The sequence below is a fragment of the Oculina patagonica genome, chromosome 7, assembly GCF_052425735.1.
Source record: "Oculina patagonica isolate OP01 chromosome 7, crgOcupat, whole genome shotgun sequence".
Lineage (NCBI taxonomy): Eukaryota > Metazoa > Cnidaria > Anthozoa > Scleractinia > Oculinidae > Oculina > Oculina patagonica.
Window position 1 is genome coordinate 23,131,374 of NC_135764.1, and position 15,475 is coordinate 23,146,848.

The 15,475-nt window shown below is 39.4% G+C and overlaps 1 protein-coding gene across 1 annotated transcript in view; it reads right to left on the minus strand.

Annotated features, from left to right (window-relative positions):
* Positions 1 to 9,907, minus strand: part of LOC144660423 (uncharacterized) — a 131,978-nt gene extending 122,071 nt beyond the window's left edge. Inside the window, 6 exon segments of the mRNA XM_078521038.1 lie at positions 1 to 834; positions 837 to 1,184; positions 2,584 to 2,955; positions 3,758 to 3,814; positions 9,621 to 9,724; positions 9,837 to 9,907. Coding sequence (XP_078377164.1) covers positions 1 to 834; positions 837 to 1,184; positions 2,584 to 2,955; positions 3,758 to 3,814; positions 9,621 to 9,681 — 1,672 coding nt within the window. The 5' untranslated portion in view covers positions 9,682 to 9,724; positions 9,837 to 9,907.
* Between the last annotated feature and the right edge of the window lie 5,568 nt (positions 9,908 to 15,475).

Consider the following 15,475-nt stretch of genomic DNA (forward strand, 5'->3'; position numbering starts at 1 on the left):
CGGTACATATTCTTCCATCTCCTTCAAAGCCTTGGTTACATGCACAGTCATACGACGCCTCCAGTGGTATGCATCTGCCATTAGAGGAACAGTCATGCAGGCCAGCTGCGCACTGGTCTCCCTCTTGAACTCCAGCAACACTTGGTGCTTCAGTCACTACATCCAAAACAGCAGTCACTGTAACAGGTTCAGTTATTGTAGGAACCGTAGTAGGAGATACTTGTGATTCTTTCGATCCTTTAGAAACGACAGTAGGCAACGTAGCTGTTTCTTTTGGTCTTGTAGAAGCTACAGAGGATAACTGCTCTGTTTCGCTTGGCCCTGTATAGACAACAGAGGGCGGTGCCTCTGTTTTAATAATTTCTGAAGGAACATAAGATGATGTTGCTGGAACAACAGTGGTTGATGTCTCTGCTGGTGCTTTTGATGTTGTAGAAATATCCGTAGGTGGCATCCCTGTTTCTTGTGATTCTGTAGGAACATGTATTTCCGTTTCGAATGCGGTTGTCGTGAGAACAGTTGTTGATGGTGTCTCCGCCTCATCCGTTGTTGTAGAAACATAAGTAGATGGTCTTTCTGTTTCATAACCGGTTGTGGAAATATGCAAAGAAGGGGTCTCTGACTTATCCGATGTTGTAGACACTTCTGTTTCGTATGTAGTTGTGGGATCTGATGTCGATGCTGCCTGTGGTTCTTCCGTTGTCGTAGAAACATCCGTAGGTGGTCTTTCTGTTCCGTATGCAGTCGTGGGAACAGGTGTATTTGGTGACTCTGTTTCTTCCGATGTCGTAGAAAGATCCGTAGGTGGTCTTTGTTTCGTATGAAGTTGTGGGAAATTGTAGTTGGTGACTCTGTTTCTTCCGATGTCGTAGAAACATGTGTACGTGGTCTTTCTGTTTCGTATGCAGTCGTAGGAACAGGTGTACTTGGTGACTCTGTTTCTTCCGATGCCATAGAAACATCCGTAGGCGGGCTTTCTGTTTCGTATGCAGTCGTAGGAACAGGTGTAGATGGTGTTTCTGATTTTTCCGATGTTGTAGAAACGTCAGTAGATGGTGCAGCTGTTACGAGTTCAATGTCCTCATCTGGAAGCTTCCTCGTGTTCTCAATAATGACAGATGTTTCTGTGCTTTCCATAATTTCAGCCGCCAAAACTTCCATGAGATCCCAACCTGTTACATTTTCTAATTCGAAAGCAATCGCATCGTTGTATATGTTTTCTTTTTAAGAAAAGGAAATGTCTTAAATTCGAAAAACAAATTATATTTGCGTTTTAAACCGTTCTCATCGTCACTGAAGTTTAAAACAGTGAGTAAGATGAGAAGGTGAAGAGATTGAGAAAAAAAAGAGAGTAACGATATACCTTCGGCATTCGCTGAAGTATGCAGGTAGAAGCTACTGTTGACCGGCCCTCCTAGATCGTTTAAGAGTACAATAACTTCATAGCCGTCTCCGGCGCGTTCCTAGCGATTGACTACGTTGTTATGAAAGATTGCACGGTTCAGAACGATTGATTAAATTATATTTCGGCTGTTAGGATGAGGAGTAAATGACAAAGGAGAAAAATCGCACATCGCTTGGACGAATCGGTCCAGCGGATCTGGACTCACGTGTTGCGTTTTATAAGACAGTTACAAAAAGAAACAAACCTGTCCAACTAATCGAGCACTATGCGTTTACTGCACTCAGATTGCATGATTTACAACTAGTTAGCGGATATAAAATTGTCTCCTGACCGTCCACTGAAATGCTTTTTTTATACTACGAGAAAGTGATAAAGAAATATTAATGGCAGGTTTTTTGAAAGCCTTATCTGAGAAGTTGTCGGCGTGATAGAGTGTTCCATTTGCAGCACCTGATGGCGCAAATTGGAAGACAAAGTATCATATATTTTTAAAATGGAAGAAAATGAAAAAAAAAAAACTATTCCAGCTAGGCTCGAGTTTATCGGGCAGTTTCGTGACGTCGACTGAACAGAAGTTCGACAACATTTGGACCGGTGAAACGCAATCGGTAAATTCTATTTGCAATGCGCGAAAAAGTAGCATGAAAGTTGCAGTTTCAAACTGCATCGATGCTAATCATGAATTTAAGTTTTACGAATTTTAATTTACGTTTTGAAGAACCATGAAGACAGGTCCGTCCTCATTCAGTGGCGAACGCTCGAAACGTCTCCCTTTCCACATTCGTGCAACGACGGTAATCAAAGGCCATTAAAAACGTTTATTCGATTATTTAACGAAACGTTTTAGTACTATTTCGTGTGACTTTTCTCACTGAGTCGGTTAAAGCATATACTAAGTATTTTCAAAAGAACCGATTCTTAAGTGACATGTCTCGAAGCCTATGTCGACAGAAGTCACTTTGCAGTTGGTTTTAAACTAATCACTTTTGAAAAGAACTGTTCGCTGTCGGACATAACGGACAAAACAAGGTATGGCTTCAGGAATTAGATGTTGAACCAATCGAACAGATTTCCTGTAACATTCGCGCGCGTAAGCACACATGTCGATGAATATATATATGCCACGTGTCATGAATGACGTTTGAATTTCAACGGTATTGATTTTATAGTTTTCTTACCTCTCTCGCAAATAAACGCTTGTCGCTCGTCGCAGTCTCTTACTTCCCATGAATAGAAAATGTCTTCAGGAAGCAGACTAACGCAACTTTCTTTACCGTTCTTTGGTTCATTTCGGAGCCAGTTTGTAAAGTCAGATTTACTGCCGTCACTCCATACAAACTCGCCCTCGACTCGCCGAAGACCTATCCACACGCGAGATTCCGGTCTGCCTACTTCTACTGCTATGAATTCGTTTTCCTCGACGCTCTTGGACAGGGCCAAGTGCGCATCCATTTCACGGCAAGTTTCGTTAGCTTCTTGCCATGTTTTGCCATGGACGTAAGGCAAGTAGCACGATCCCCCGTATCCTATCCAACCTTGTGGACATGATCCTAAGTAAACAACAACAACAAACCATCTGTTGGAACAAATTTAGTGCTCAAGTCGTTGCCCCCGATAACAAACCATTTACAGAAAACATATTGGGTAAAACGAAGGGCATTCCTGGTGAAACGTGCGCTTTGGGAGACTTTACCTTTTGATCTACAGATGACCCATGTTTCTTCGCCACCCTTTCCCATCCCAGATCAATGTTGATTTTTATGTCTAACCTATGAACGACATAATGCCCGATTCCCTCTATGGCGCGCGCCTGCAGGGAATCATGATAGTTGTATTCGTCAAACCATGCGCGAGACTTAGCAACGATGAATACAACTACCGTGATTCCCTGCAGGCGCGCGCCATAGAGGGATTTCGGTCATTATCATTACTTGAGAAGACTATGTCACTGGGTTTAATTTTGTCTAAGGTTCCAAGGTCGTGGAGTTACGGGAACACCGGATCACTGAGTTACATTTTGTATTTCCATATATATGACATACAATTACAAGAAAAAGTCTAGGCAAACATGTTCATCATCTCTGTTAGGAAAACAATGGAACTAATAGCAGTATTGCTACTTCGTCAGAATTGGAATATGCTTGTCCACCACCTCAGGTAAACCCCGTCATTTGTCAAGTTTCAGTAAAAATCCACCAGTACCGATTTTAATCGGTTTAAAAACTCTGAGTGAATTCGAAGGTAGGCACTGGAAAGAAATAACCACTGGTTTGCTCTTTTAAATGATAAATTGTTTGTCTCATAAACTTCGTTCGAAGTTTATCGAGACTGCAGGATAATTAAAACAAAAACCTGGGATATCGAATCCTTCTTCAATCTGCCTAGCTTTTCTTTGGACTGATGCCTGCCCTGAAAAAAAAGAAAAGACGAAAGATTACCCGTGATAACGATAACTGACAAAGCAAGTAAAGCCAGTATGGCGAATTACGTATAGGGAAATCGGGATGACATGCTGATATGGCTGACCTCCTCGACATTACTGACACAATCTCAGAAGACAGAGGTCTAATAACAATGTTGGTAAGACATCTTAGGGACACATGTACCCCAAATTAACCCATTTATAGTTATCATTTCCTACAGTCTTGGAATATGTTTGCGCGTGTTTGTGTAAGGGTAAATGAGATGCTTGAAGTCAGTCGGCATTACTTACTCAGGGTTAAATAAGTCATAGTGCTGATTTTTTTTTTAAGATTGTATCCCATCACTTATCACAATGTTTGTTGATAGAGGCTAGCTGATTCGAGGCGGAAGTTTGTGTGTTCAACTTTAATAGTTTATAAACCCAGCGTTTAGAAAACGACTCAGTTTTTTGGTTGTTATGTCTTGTTTCGCCATCTTGCTGTACTAATACGGAGAATCCTGTTTTACTGTTTTGTGCTGGATATAATTTTCATTATCAAGCATACATAACAAAGTAGCCGCTGTGGCTGAAATCGCACATACGTGAAAGACACCTTTGATAAAATGTCAAGTCGTACATTTGTGATATCGGTTGGTTAATCAGGTTGAGCTTGCCTGCTATATGGATGTTCAAGATATACATTCTTTATTCCATTCGTTTATCTTAATAAGACCATGGATTTGAAATTAAGCTTATCTTATTATGGCTGCGAGTGCACATACACGATTATATTATCAATTTTAACATGAACAAAAAATTAATTGAAAATTTGTAAGCGATAATCCTATAAGACCTAAAATAAGCTGCTAATCAGGTCTGTCAGTTCTTTAGATAATATCGTGCTTGGGGTATACCGGTCAATCATCTCGGGCTTATGTAAGTAAAACCTATGATACGCATCGTTTGGGATCTACCTGGACAGAGCTAAATAGATGCCCAAATCTTATCTTTGGTTTGTAAGATGACTCCATCAATTTCAAACATAAATAAAAATAATAATTTAATAAATTGTTAATGATAATCCTTTAAGAAAAAAATAGTTGCTAATCAGGTCTGTCAGTTTTTATAATATGCTTTGCTCATACAAGTAACGCCTTATTGAAAGATTAATTCGTACATTGTTGCTAGATGTCTAAGTCGGGCATTTGCAGTTGTACACTTACTTTATCCGTATATGACTATGGCTGCATGTCTATGATCGCAAAATTAATCCAATACCAAAATAGAATTCTGGCTGTTTTTATAAACAACTCAAGTCTGCCATGCTTCGATAAGAAACGAGGCATTGCACACATTACAGCATGATGAGGGCACGTGGTAAATCTTCGGGCTTGTTAATCACATTATAACTTATTACAAGATCTGTCGAAATGTGTTAACCGCGATGTCTACAAAGTGGCGAATCGTTAAAGCCTGGTTTTCACTAGCGACGCAAGCACAAGCGCAAGGACAACAGCACTTATTTAACCGTGAAAACGGCATTGACTCAAGCAAAAGCACAGGCACATTGCATTTTGATGCTTGTTCTTAAGCTTGCGGCAAGCACAAGCACGAGGATCAAAATTTGTCCTTTTTGAGTGATTGCGCTTGTGCTTGCACTGACCTGCACTTGTGCTTGCGTCGCTAGTGAAAACCAGGCTTAAGCAGACTGGCTATAAATTTTACTGTTGCGTTTTATATTAAGTCTTTCTTATTTAGTATTAGTGATTGTACGTCAGCGGGACTACCATCTACAGTCAGCCGAGGACGTAACAATAACTGTGAAAGTCGTGAGCAAAAGAAATCCTACAGCAAAACACGGGCATGAAAATTTCTTATCTTATCTGGAGTAACATCAATTTGACGTCTGTAGGATGGAGTTTATCTTATCTCGAAAATTTAAGTACCCAGTGTTGAGCATTGTCACGACAGATTAAGAATATTTGAGCTAATTATGTTTCCTGAGAAAAACATGGGAAAAAGCATTTTGTATCAATAAACGGCCAGAAGGGCAGCTTCACGTCCTTAATCAAAAGCAGTGACGCCTTAATAAAATAGTAATTTATTGATGGAAAGAATAGAAATCTGACCTTTACTTCATTCTATAACGTTTTTGAGAGCAGTTAATAACTGGTGTTATCTCACGCCACAATATTGAACTTGACTGGTGGGTTGTCTGTTAAGACCGCACGAACTGATTATCAGCAGTATGATATCTTGTGACAATCTTCCAAAACGAAGAAGTATAAGAACTTTAAAATATAAAAATTTATACACACAGCAATGTTGTTTTTTCTTTCATTCTCCAGTCTAGCAGAAATAGCTTTTTTCCTTCTGCAAAGTTTCGACCGTATACATGTAGTTTTTCACTTCACAAGGGCAGACGTTTTTGTGCCGATTTCTTTCGTTCTTTTTTTTTTGTTTACATTAACTAAAACGTCGCAATTTTTGTTGATTTTGTGCCTTAATCTTTTGTTAGATTAACAAAAAAAAAATAAACATGTGATTTCCCTTTACAACATTAACGCATTATCGACAGAGCTCGAGAGATGACGGAAAAAGAAAAGGTCGTAAGTTACGGTATTTTTGCGTATATTGTTTGATTTGGGCTGCTAAATCTTAGGCAATACCACTGAGAGATATCAATGGCAATCGGAAAGACAACTCCGACAGTAAGATAAAATATTTAGAGCTTCAGTTGTGGTTAAAGAGGCCAAGTCGTACTATGGATCAAGGTTTTCTTAACCAACTCCTTACGTAATCTTGTGTGGTCGAGTGGTCTCTAAAAGGCTGTTTACAGTTTCATTAATCTCTTTCATCAAAACCCTCCATTGATTAGGGCCGTGTCATCCTAACACGACTGAAGCTATGTTTCAATAGTGTTTTTGTTTCCCATCGCACCTCTCAAAAACAAGAAAAAAATGCGGCCATTTTTAAAGCACAAAGTTTATAACTGCTTCTTTCTACTTGTGTCACGCGATTGTGTGAAGACAATTGCAACACCCAGACAGGCATTGTATGCAGCAGTCACCACTGAGCTTGACCCCGTAGCCTTGTCTGACTTTCGGAGATTAGATTAATGTTTCTGATAACAATAATACGTACACGTGTGACAAAACGCCTTTGATTATCATGACAACATTGAGCTAAACAGGGAAGGCTTTGTCAGGAAAGGTTGTCAAAAAATTGATAAGCTTATTATATACCGTAACTTTCTTATTTGTTTTCTGTTATTTTCATTGTAAACTTCAGCGGGGTAAAGCTTTCAACTCTGGCAGAGGAGTTGTTTTTACAATTTAAAAGCGGCGGTAAACGGCGGATGGCAAAAAGAAAGTAAAACAGACACTAAAGCCGCAGAATGTTCATAAAAAAGCCTTCCGGATCTTGGGCGTAGATTCCAAAGAGAATTACCATTCTTGACAAGTTTCGTTCTTTAAACATGTGAGAGTTTTCCAGGCCAAACCCTAACAGAGGGTCAAGCCAGGGTAAAGCTGATCAGACGAGCGTCAAGCGACACTACAAATGGGACAGCACTCTACAAACAAAATAGAATTGACCTTAACTGCCGGCTGGCTAAATTCCGACGGTGACATGAAAGATTGAGACTTTTTGAGGAATTCATAAACGACGATAACACCATTTTGAAATGAAATTCAGACTAGTCACACTTTGACCCCCCTTGGCAGATCAGTGCCATATAAAATACAGGAAATGAGATAAACAAATCGGCCGCTAATCCCTTGGAATCCCTCGGGTTTGAAAGACTTAACAACCTTGCTGTGTCCGTTGGCAAACACAAGATTATATAAACAACCCGAAATAACGGTGGCCTGACCAGACGGAACTGAATATCGAGCCTAAGTTGACAAGAATCGCTTGTTGACATGACGAAATTGTGCAGAATTCCACGAACCTAAAACGTATTGATAAACGGCTTCCAAATGGATCGGTAAGACCTGAAAAAGTTTAGCGGAAAAATAAACAACCCTAAATCTTTTTTTTTTTTATCGATATAAAGTGAAATAAACCTACAACTTTTAGGGTGAAATTCCTCAGTTCTTATACGCCCAAGCTCTTTCGTTGGCCATGAAGTAATGTAGATTAAATGATCTTTTGAGAAAAAAATATAACTTTTATTATGCCCTGACTATAAAATTGCGCTGCAGCAATATTTACGAGTGAAATGTTGAAAACACCCTGTTTCGTTGGCTTTTCAGATCGCTACTAAAACCCAAGAATTACCCGTTGACTCGGCCGTGAGTTAGAAACGGATGGTGGCTTAGGTGGTTAAGTATCGCTTCCGCTATTCAATATCATCGACAAAAGAACAGTGCTGCTGCTTGTTAAAACCACTTTAAGTCCCGCTGATGAAGTTCATTTAATTTGCAACCGATGGGGTTTTTAAACAGTAACAAATATTTTGACTGAACATGCGACAACAAGTGTATTGTATATTGGTGAAAGGCTTCTTTGAATTGTAGTAAATAAAGGCAAGTTTCCATATGGACCCAAATGATTGATTGCGATTCTTTCGATGTACGGCCTGCAAGCATTCCTTCATTCCCTTTTAGTATAAGAAATTACTATGAAATAGATTTGGTTCATGCACGGCAAGCTTAACGACCAAACGTGAAACAACTCTGTTTATCAGCAGTGGTCATATGGAAGCCAGCCTTCCGTTCGTATGGGCCGCCATACGTTCGGTTGTGTGACACTCAGTGAGAAGCAAGACTTACAAAATTATACTGTCTTACACGCAAGTTTAGTAATGAACACGCACGTGTGCGCTGGTCAAAGAAAAGTGAAACCGACAAATCTCCATAAATCAGGTCAGTAAAATTGCAGAAAACGGAATCTTTACGTTTTGCAGAATTCTACACTACTTCAAAATAGAGAAATCAAAAGAGACAGCCCCGAGACAGCACGACCGTTCGGTAAATAACCACATGGGGTGAGATCTTCAGCGGTCATTTTAAGACCAGATATTATTGGAAATATCTACTTCAGTTCAATTACTATATAAAAGCTTAGCTGTAGCACTATCAACAACAAAATGGAGTTTGCAGATAACAGCAGCATCATTTAAAGCTCGACGATCCAAAGAATGGAGAGAATTATCTAAGCTGATAGCAATCGAGGCGAGGTGAGACTTTTCCTCGTGGCCTCAAATGCTCTAGATAAATTAAAGATAAGGCCATTTTCCATGTTGGTGAGTTTATATTGGAACGATTTATGACCATTACCCGTGGCAATTGCGATAAAGAGGAGAGGAACACAGGTAAAAATTTATAAACACACATTAAAGTACAATAAACCAAAGACTTTTCATCGAGGTCGGGGCTTGCGTTATGTCGGCGACGAGAGGTCAAAAGACCAAGGATTGAAAATATGGCTTGTAGACAAACCTCGCGTAAGAACTGAGCGCTTTTATCTTGTGCAGCAATTTCAGGTATGTTATAAAGGCTTTAAATGGTTTGCTTTAATCTGCGTTGGGCGACAATAAACTTCTGTTGTAAAATATACAAGGAATGACGTTAAATAAAACGTTGTAAACTTGAAGAAAAATTCGCCGTGTAAGCATTCACTAACTTTGCCAAACCGACACCGCAAGAAATCGGAGACTTATACGCGAGTGGCTTGAACTGTTCTAAAGAAACATGAAATGGCTATTGACCCATCAGCTAAGACGTCATCTGCGTATAGAAACAACGTCTTGTAAAACATTTTAAAACTGCGAATCATAGTTATAACATGTTTCTTAGCTTTGCTTACCTGCGTTCGTTGTGATCAGAAGGACAAGTCCAAGGAATAGCGGGCAACGAAGAGACCTCATTCCACTACAGCGAAAGCCGTTCAAGCGACGACTTCTCCTTGTCCTTTGGTGAGAAAATTCGTGAAAAGGCGAAGCATTAGCACTTAGATGCATGAAATTAACATTAGAATCGTTCAATGGTTTATGTTTCAGTCAGAGTTGATGTTTACACTTACTAAGATGTCAATCTCCTCTCGTATACAGAGCGGCAAGAGGAAACCAGACACGTTTTATGTTTCAATTATCTCCCCCGGGTCTTGCGTTAATAACTCATTAACTCCCTGGGGTGGTCAACATCAAATTTCTCCTTACACCAACAAAACGTTGCACCAAGCCAGTTTGGGAGAATTTACTCAACCAACATTTTTTATCAAACTCTCAGCACTTACATTCTAAGAAAGTGTGACAGTCAGTAAAGAGACTAAATTGGTTAAAAATTGCGGTCGTCGATCGATAGAAGCTTTGTCCAGTTCCGATATTTGACAGAATCATCTTCGAACAAAACTGTCAACACTTTAAATTTCTTTCGGATTGTTTAGTCGCCCTGATATTTCGATTCAGTGATAAAAGATTGATTATAACGGATTATTCACACCCGATTCACACCGAACTCGCAGCGATGTGTTTGGAATTTCCAAATTCTCCGGTAAACTTAAAAGAAAGTTAGAAAAAAAGAACTTATCATGACCCACTTGCCTGGGTGTTTCGATGTTTTTATCAAACAGAGGTCAGGCGGTGACAAAACTGATCACTTGGAGGGTAGGGAGTGTCTGCGTAAGCCTTGTGTCAGATAAACGTTTGTCAATACCTCTTTGTCATTAACTGATCAAAGCTATTGGTTTTCAAAACACACTTTTCAAAGCCTTTGACAAGAACTGACAAATCTTAATTGTCAGTTGCAAGGAAGTCCTTGACATGCATGAGCATCCTAAAACGTTTATGTAGGCGGTCTTCAAAAAACAGGCATTTTTTAAATAAAAATCCTGATTACAATATGCAAAATAATTTACTTGCCTAATTGCTCTATCTATTGAAAGGAACACCTCTTCCCGTCTAGACGCCTTCATGCGGTATTTACATTTTATTCATTTTTGCTGTTTTTGACGGGCCCACGATCAAAGTAGCCTGTGTGACGGCTGTAATACGCAGGCTACGATCAAAGAAGTAGTCAGGAGTATGTTTGGGTCTGTTGCAAATAGACTGCATGTAGTTTCTTTCTTTTCCTATTTTTTCTATGGAAGCTAGAGGAAACCGAAGGTTTAAAAACTTCGAGAAGCGAGAAGTGATCATGAAGCTGCGAGGTGCAAAACTAAAGCCGCGATTTTTCCTTTAGTCTCGCCAATCCCTTTTACCGTTGATTTAAAATCGTCTCATGATATCTTTAGCCCACCCACCCACCACCTCAAGCGACCAACCTGAGATCATGCCCCCCCCCCCTAATTTTTAGGGAAAAACCCTCGCGGGCAAGTGACTGAAGGAAAAAACCGGGCTATTTTGCAGTCTACATGATTTTTTGTAGGGACCATGCAAGGCAGTGTTTGTCATTTCTTGTCTACGTAAATGGAACTTACCGTACGTACGCATTCTACACGAGCACAATCCCGAATTTCAATCAGTTTTAAATTTTCTCTTTGCGAATAAATCGTTACTTCTTAAGATCATAAGATCACAGTAATTTAGTTAACATCGGAATCTGCAGATCTCGACATCAGAAAACGATCCATGTTTGCGGTTAATCTACAATGGGGTTTGACGATAAAAGCATCGTTTGCAAAATGGCGAAATTTCGATACCATGGAGCACATGATACAAAGTAAATCAGTTTATACTACCGGGCTGCGATTGAACAAAACTGGTCTCGAAAAGTGGGCATCCCACTTCAAGATGAGATCAAGGCAATGGTGAGCTTGAAATTTACCCCTTTCTCCCTCCTTATTTTTATCGAAGCTTACCGAGTGCCGTTCCTTTCAGTTTTCTTTATCAAGCGAATTGCACTCGCGTCAGTGCAAAAATTCATGTATACATTTCACAAGGAAGAATTGTCTTTTTCTTTTCGATTTCTAAAACTGAAGGTTTGTATGGCAAAGGTTACACACACATGTTTTAAAGATAACGGTTTACAAGTGCTAACGTTATTTATATAGGGTTGGATAAAGAATTAATATATTAATTAATTCAAAAGTTTTTTTTCTTGATATCGCGAATATCAAGTGCCAGATGAGCGTTATCAGTCAAAAGCTTAAGCTAAAACTAAAATATCAAGACCTTGATTTTATTCTGGTATACAAACTCTGGATCTTAGCATACCCCGCATTCATTTGTGGAAAAATCAGTTTTATTAGTCTGGAATCTGCACAAACTTCGAATCTTAGCGTGCCCTATATTCAGTGCGACAATTTAAAGGCACTATGTTCATTGTTTTCATTTTTATTCTTGTCCATATCAAGCATATCAAGCAACTTTATTTATTTGACAAAGATGACTTTGGGTTCTCTTGGTGCAGGTAGGCGATTGTCGATCACAGACAGGCGTAGGGTGTCCTGGTCACAGGAGCAGTGAAAGAGGTTTTGTTTCTTTTCCTAAAGCAATAAAATTTGAGACGCTTCTTATTTTGAACTTGCATGCCGCGGGGCTATTTTTGTTTCACGATAAGACAGATAAAAACCTCCGGGAGCAGGGTGACTTTATGAGCGTAGTTGTGTGGCCAAGATAAACATGATGCCAAGAAAAGAGGGCAGGTCAGAACTTCAAAGAATTGAAAAGTAAACCGACCCAGACCGCGAAATTAATAGTCTAGCTACAATGGGGTCTGCGGTTAAGTTAAATGCCACTGCAGGGTCTCTTCGTGCAGTATTTGTAGTGTATATACGGAGGCAGTTTTAGCGTTAAAAACCAACGAATTTGGGAGATGATTAAATTACTGGTCAACTGAACGGGTTGTCATGATTCATTCTCCAAGAAGTGTGCTAAACCATTGACGAATACGGGTCCTTTTTTTGATAAAATCAAATAAAATACATTTCACTTTGCTTGTGAAAGAACTGTTCAATTAAAACGGGGGCATCTTGTTATCTTGATCTGATCTGATTAATACTAATAATGTGCAATAAAAAGACACAAAGAAAGCAAGAAGAAAGCAAGGCTATATGCCCTTCAACCCTGAAACTTAGTCATGAAAACAGTTAGACTTCGAGCTCTCTAAAACGGACATCGAAGGGGTATACCAAGATTTCCGCTTCTAATCCAACGTACGATATTAGACGATATACTGATATGAAAAATCACCTACTCCTCATCACGGGCTGTAGGCTTAGCTGCAATAACAATAACAACAACAACAACCTTTCTTATTTTGTTGCTTTGCTTATTATAGACGTCCAACTTCGTTTCCAGGACTTTGCTATTGGTAATTTGGAAACGTCATTGTCACATGAATTGATTGATTGATTATAGAGCCTTTTTACATATGCAAGTGCTAATCATTTTTCTCAGCAAAACTACAGCTGTTTCATGGCCTACAATCGTTGCACGTAAGCAAACATAACGGTTCTGATACGCAAGTTTAGCTGGCGTATTTTATTCGCATAACGTTGAAGAGGAATGAAAGCAGGAAGCCGGAACACAAGGTCTTTGATGTATATATGAAACAGTACCTTTGCCTGACTTTCCCCGTTGAAGTATAAATCTATGTACAAGCTTCAAAGCTGGCATTGTTAATGTCTAGCCAAGTCTACCCAGCCTATTTTTTTTTTGAATTAGACATCGTATTATGTAACTGCTTCATATGACTTGACTGCAGCTGAATTGTTGATCACTTACCTTGTGAGTACAGTACAGCCGTGCTCAGTGATCAGTTGAAATTTTCCACAGCAAGTTTCACGTGATTAGGGATCTCATGAAAAAGCCACAGACGCTATTTCAAGAGGATTGAAAGAAATGACCCGCAGTTTCACTAACATCTAAATAACATCTTTTCGCTAATTTAAGAGAAAATTAGTCTTCTTTGAACTGATAGGCTAAGAATTTGACCCTTTCCCTCGATAAAGAACGTGTCAGTATAAGCGATGCATCTGTTACCTTGGGCACAATCTGAACTAAACTACCATGAAAAGTCGATAGTGTTAAACGTTAGGAATAAGTGATCCGGGGGGGGGGGGGCTACTAAAAATTTTTTTTTGGGGGGGGCCCCCCCCCTTTTTTTTTTTTTTTTTTTTTTTTTTTTTTTCTTTTTTTTTTTTACTTTTGGGTTTTTTTTTTTTTTTTTTAAATAAAAAAATAAATTTTTTTTTTTTTTTTTTTTTTATTTTTTTTTTTTTTAAAAAAATCGCCCCCTATGCCCCCCCCCCCCCCTAAGCGGTAGAATTACAAAGCCACTAAATCCGTCAACCCGAAGAGCGTCTGGGCAGGAGGCTACTTATTTTGAACTCTATTGGAGTAATGCAGTGCTAATTACTACGCTGTCGCCATTCTCCTTAATCTCGTTACCAGGCCTAAGCAGTATTGTAGAATTTACCAAGAGAAAATGTATAGCCCGTGAAAACAGCCGCCTCACAACGCTATCGGCCGCTTTGGCGCACCGATCGTTCTGTTCGCTTCTTAAGCTTCATACTCTTTTATGTATCCGACTGAGTGCGCGCGGGATTTTTGTGTCAGACGCCCGAAGGAAAAGTCATTTTGACACACGCTTCGCGCATGCGTGATCTATTTTCGCCTTACGCGTCGCGTAGCCTGCGAGCACGGAGGGATTTGGCAGCCGGAAATCCATCTGTGTTTGCAAGCGCCAGACTACGCGTTGTGCAACAACCTTCCGTCCTGGATGAAAGCCTTAGTTGCGCTTCGTTATAATTAACGTTGAGCTTAGTTAAAGAGAACCAAAGGCTCGATCATAAATTTATTTAAAACGAAAGGACGACTTGGAGTTGCTTGGAGCTAGTCTACACACTGATCTGCTAGACCACCTATTTTGTCGAACGTTTCCCAGTGAATGGGCATAACGAACGCTTTTTATTAGTTCTGCTGATATAAAACGACTGCACGTACTTAATATTTATTATTTAATATTGTCATTTGTTGTTTTTTATAGTTCTGTATGGATTTTTCGTTGTTTTTTTTTTTTCTGGACACGATGATTTCAAAAAATTAAAGACACCAAACTTTACCTGCGGCAAGTTATTAGCATTCAAAGGCGAATAGATACCCTTTTGTATACCTTTGATAGGAAAATTGTACCCCTTTCACTTACCTGCAGAAGGGATGCTGCCTCTCTTTTCTTAATTTTCCACTTGAATAACCCCTTAAGGTAATTTACGTGAAATAGAACTGCTCATAGATTTTCAACCAAACTCTGCCGGTTGGTTGTTTACCTTAAGGGAAATTAAATTTTGAAATTAAAAAAGGGGGAGATCGTATTCGTTTAGAAGCAGGAAGACCTTACATATACCATATAATCCCTTAATAATTTCTTTGCGAGTACTGGCAAAGTGCACGTTTTCGGTGATAATGTATTATTCTGCCAAAGAAACTGATCTGTATGTATTTTATTGAAGGAATTTGATCGCTACACTCGAACTAAGAGTAGAAAACGATAGGTGACCGTACTTGTTTACGAGAAAACGATGATTTATCTCTCTCACGAGCCAAGCCGCATAGAAAAAAGCGGCCATTTTGTTTGTGTGGCGCGCTAAAATTACGCGTAAAATTCTGCGCAGTAATGATGCGCAATGCAATACTAGGGAATCACCTTAATCGAGCGTACAGTGGGTCTGTTCGAGGTATTTTGAAAGGTCCTTTTAGATACTTAAATGAAAGTTCCACA